Source organism: Olea europaea, unplaced genomic scaffold (assembly GCF_002742605.1).
Source record: "Olea europaea var. sylvestris unplaced genomic scaffold, O_europaea_v1 scaffold1084, whole genome shotgun sequence".
Classification (NCBI taxonomy): Eukaryota; Viridiplantae; Streptophyta; class Magnoliopsida; order Lamiales; family Oleaceae; genus Olea; species Olea europaea.
Window position 1 is genome coordinate 347,414 of NW_019228199.1, and position 4,577 is coordinate 351,990.

A 4,577-nucleotide genomic window follows, 5' to 3' on the forward strand; every position below is an offset into this window, starting at 1 on the left:
TTTCAAAAAAAAAAATGAATTATCGAAATAGAGTTTTGAGAGTCAATTTTCTTTTCTTAAATTTCTATACTAAATTTTATTTTCTTTAATTCATCATAGACTCGTCAAATCCTCCAACAAATTGGTATCCAATATTACTTTTATATCACTTATAAAGTATTTTAGAATATCGTGCAATGCACGTTCAACTTTGACTAGTAGTTACTAAAAGTACTTTGATTATTGATGCAGGTTATCGACAAAACTTATTTTTTTATTTTTTTTTATAAGTTATAGACGGTCAAGTTTGAAATTATTTATTATTTCTTCAATATCGTCAAAGAATAAGTTATTTCTTTACTCGTAAGTTTTTAATTTTATTACTTTGATTATTGAATAAATATTTTTTTTATTGAAAACCCTTTTTACTCATTGAATTATTTTTCTAATTGTTTTGATTAATGAAATAATATTAATTTCTATTATATTTTCTTACTTTATTTAGTGATGAATATTTTTTCTGTAAATTAATTTATTAATACAATTTTTAAATCAAGAATTTGCAGATACAAACCAGAACATAAGAGTTACATGAAAACTCAAGACATGAATAAATCCGAAGAGAGGAAGAAAAAAATTACTATATTAAAGATGAACACAAGAGCTGCAACTACTCCGAATACAATACAATTGAACCCTAACATACATCGTGTATATAATAAAATATGTCAATGTCATAANACAAGAGCTGCAACTACTCCGAATACAATACAATTGAACCCTAACATACATCGTGTATATAATAAAATATGTCAATGTCATAAAAACCTTTTGCAACCTAAATTCAGTACGTTTTTCGAGCTCAAAAAATTTGATTTCGAGATATCATTTCGAAGAGTTCACAATATCTTCATGATGCCTTCCGCAAAATGAAAATCGGTTGAACTAAGAAAAGAGAGATCTCATAAATTTAATTTGAAATATGAAATAAAAATAGTAGATATTTTCAAGATGTTACATTGATTTTGCCAATATGGATAAAAAAAAATGTTTTGACATATATCAACTACAATAAAGGGAAATTTTGCCCAAGACAACCCTTTCAAGAAAAATCAACATGAGAATTCCGAACCACAAGATTAATGATACATGAAACGATCTCTATTCTCCGAACTGGAAAACATTACAATAACATTTTCATGGGACCTCATCATTCTAGCTTGGCGCTTTCCCAGTGACATGCTGTGCGATCCATCCCAAACCATCATACAGACCGTCGCCAGTGAGAGCACTGCAAGCTTGAATATGCCAATCATGGTTCTTGATACTGTGGAGGGATAGAGCGTCGGTTATTTCAGCAGGAGTCATGGCATCATTAAGATCCTGTTTGTTTGCAAAGACGAGTACAACTGCACTTTGTAAATCCTCATGTGGAAGCAGCTTAAATAGTTCATCCTTCATAAGGGAGATCCTAGCTCTATCGGTGCTGTCTATCACTACGATAACTGCATGCGTCCCACGATAATATGTTGTCCATGATGTCCGAAGTCTCTCTTGCCCACCGAGATCCCAAACCTGTTTACAAGCTAGGCATGAACCCACCTCAAAATGAGTAAAAACAAAGAATAATAATTTGAAAACACTTAGATTGCAAGATAGAGGTCTCCCCTCCTAAAATACATTCTGTCTCATAAAATTGGTGGGGTGAGTGGCATAGATAAATAATGATGAGCATACCATTAATCCTAGAGCAAATGATATAGAACCTTTCCATAAACAACACACTTTCCACAGGACAAATTCTAGCCTATAAGACTGTTTAGTTATCTAACATTCACCATAATCAAGAACATCTTCTAGGGAAATGATAAAAAGTCCTTGCAAAAAATTCTTATAGCTAAACCTCCGACATGCATCTAGAAAGCTCAAATATGAAATTCTTTATACCTCAAAAGGCCAACCACTAAATTAAGCCCTAGGTCAAACAACTTAAGTATGGAGACCAAGAAACCCTCCATCAAATATCCATGTATAGAAGATATGGACGTCAAACAGATCTTTGGAGATTCTCTATTCCAGTAGAAATACATCAGTTAACTCAATATTTTAACATTCCATAGAAGAAAAGATTAATAGTGCAAATTGGTCTGTCAGGATTGGAGTTCTAAGGTACCAGTTCACTGTTTCAGAGGTATCAAAAATGTTTCAGTTCATTCCAAAACAATTAAAATTAGTAATTTATATATACTTTAAAAAAATATATATGGGAAAATGGAACCCACACATACCCTGAATTGTTAGGAAAAAAATAGAAAAGAAAAATCTGCAGTTCTTCCTTACGTAAGGTAGCCAAAACAAAGATAAAATCTAGACAAAAATCCAAGGTCTGGGAATCCAATATAACAAAAAAACAAGAAATGGAAAATGGGCCCTCTCTTGGAAGCAAAATATCACCTTTCCTCAGAGCTTATATATTTAAGATTCTGAAGCTTTTGTCACTTGCTTCTACGATACAGTCATCGTATTTAGGAATTAAGATGAACAGATGATAAAAATTTATTACATTATATAAATGCAAACTGAAAATCAACTTACATTTTCGGATTTATCATTTGCATATAACACAAAGTCCCATCTATATAAAGTATGTTTACAAGATGTTAATAGAATGTTACCTACAATAGTTGAATACCTGTTCCACTGCTATCTGCGTGAGATTGTTGTGGGAAATGAAAGAAGGAGATTTGCCAAAAATGAAAGGAACTTCTTTTCTATTTACATTGCACTTGCACATTCTTTTTATAAAATAGCAAAAGGCAGCCAGCAAACCACACCACCCTTCTCAAGCTTTGGAAAATGCGGCTATGAGTTTTTGAATTTTTTCATCCATAAAGTGGCTTTAGAAATTTGGAAAATATACATTTGATTCCTTAGAAAACTTCTTCAATCCAAGAGGCCCAAGTTATCATACAAAAATACTTGAAAACCAAAAAAACAAAATCTTGACACTGTCAGAAGCTAACAGTTAGGCTAAGGATTAAGTTGTGAGTGAAAAATCCTCGAGTAAAATAATTTCAGATATAGCTTTATGTCAATCTTCGTTTATGTGCCATATAAACTAATAGGTATATTAACTTTCTTCATTGCTAAGATCTATTTGTGCTCACATTTTCAAATTATACTTTCCATGTTTGGGGCTATCTAAAACTCATAGGTGCACAATTTACATTTGTTGATATGCACTTGAGCTAGTACCTTTCCACTAGAGATTTAATATTAAATTTTGTGATTGGTCAAAATATTAAAATCCGATGTTGATACATCAATAGAAATTCAGTCGCAGAAACAAGAGAACCCAAGCCACTGGCTACATTCCACCTTGATCAGTCTTTAACCTTCTGACCCCATATTAAACGTATCCCGATCAAAACAAATTCATGTTTTGCAATCACTGAAAAGTTAGACTACTAGCACATTCAACATATAAGCACAATATGTGATATTCAAAATCTCCATAACATCACTTTATATCCTCTTCTCTCCAACATTTGATACAATTCAGAAAATAAGGCATGAGAATATGAATATCCTTTAAATTACCAATATCCACTAGGTAACCGCTCTTGTTATCACTTTTCGGAATTGGAAAGGGGTTTCTGGCAATTGATCCCAACAACAACATGAGGAAACCTCCGAACAGACCATTTCAGGAGTAGAAAGTAGAAACCACAAACAACACACAGTCCCCTTAAATCTAATTCTATTAACCTGAAACAGCCCAACCCACTAGCACCGAGAAACACATACTTGATAAGTAATCTACACATTTTTGTCGCCATAATTTAGTAGTTCTAGTTAGAAAGTTGAACTTTTTTCATAGACATTGTTTAACTCAAGAGCGTCCTAAAGTTATCTTAGCATATCAAATCATTAACCTCCAATTGAAACCTTAATTTTACAAAAGTATCATCAGGATATATAAAGCTTTTTGGTGATTAATCCATCATAAGTTACAATTTACAAAATATTGAAAGCGTCGATATCTGAACCCCAAGGATAGAAATCACATAGTATTCATCAAATACCTACACCAAGTAATTGGGTGTAGACTTCATTTAGATAAGACAAGCAACAACACAAAAATGCATATATTTATTTTCTTCAGCATATTCCAAATTTAAGGTATCTTTTCTCAATATGACTGTTAAACTTAAATTCTTAAGAATTTCCTCAAATGAATGACACCACAATATCCAAAAATACCCAGTAAAATAAGCTTAATGAAATTATTAGTACAATATTTTTAGCACATTTCAAAAGAAACACAGATAATCTATAAAAGACCATCTCAATTTGATCAAACTAATAATTTACTTATCAAAGCTACAAATTTTCTTCAATTTATAACTCCAGCACACAAAAAATCCATTAACAAGAGAGGTTAATTAACAACTTGAATTAGAATATTCAATTTATATCACCTCGAATCGTATGTTTTTGTAGACAAGCTCCTCAACGTTGCTGCCAACAGTAGGGTGCGTAGTAACCACCTCTCCCAAATGCAGCTTGTAAAGCGTCGTCGTTTTGCCGGCGTTGTC

At 32.1% G+C, this 4,577-nt stretch overlaps 1 protein-coding gene across 1 annotated transcript; it reads right to left on the reverse strand.

The window, feature by feature from the left end:
• Positions 1-969: 969 nt before the first annotated feature.
• On the reverse strand, positions 970-4,571 carry LOC111373212 (ADP-ribosylation factor-like protein 5; the record flags this gene model as incomplete). Its single annotated transcript, XM_022995716.1, has 2 exons — positions 970-1,554; positions 4,461-4,571. Coding segments are annotated over 2 exons (471 nt in total), but the record flags the coding sequence as incomplete, so codon positions are not given.
• Positions 4,572-4,577: the final 6 nt, after the last annotated feature.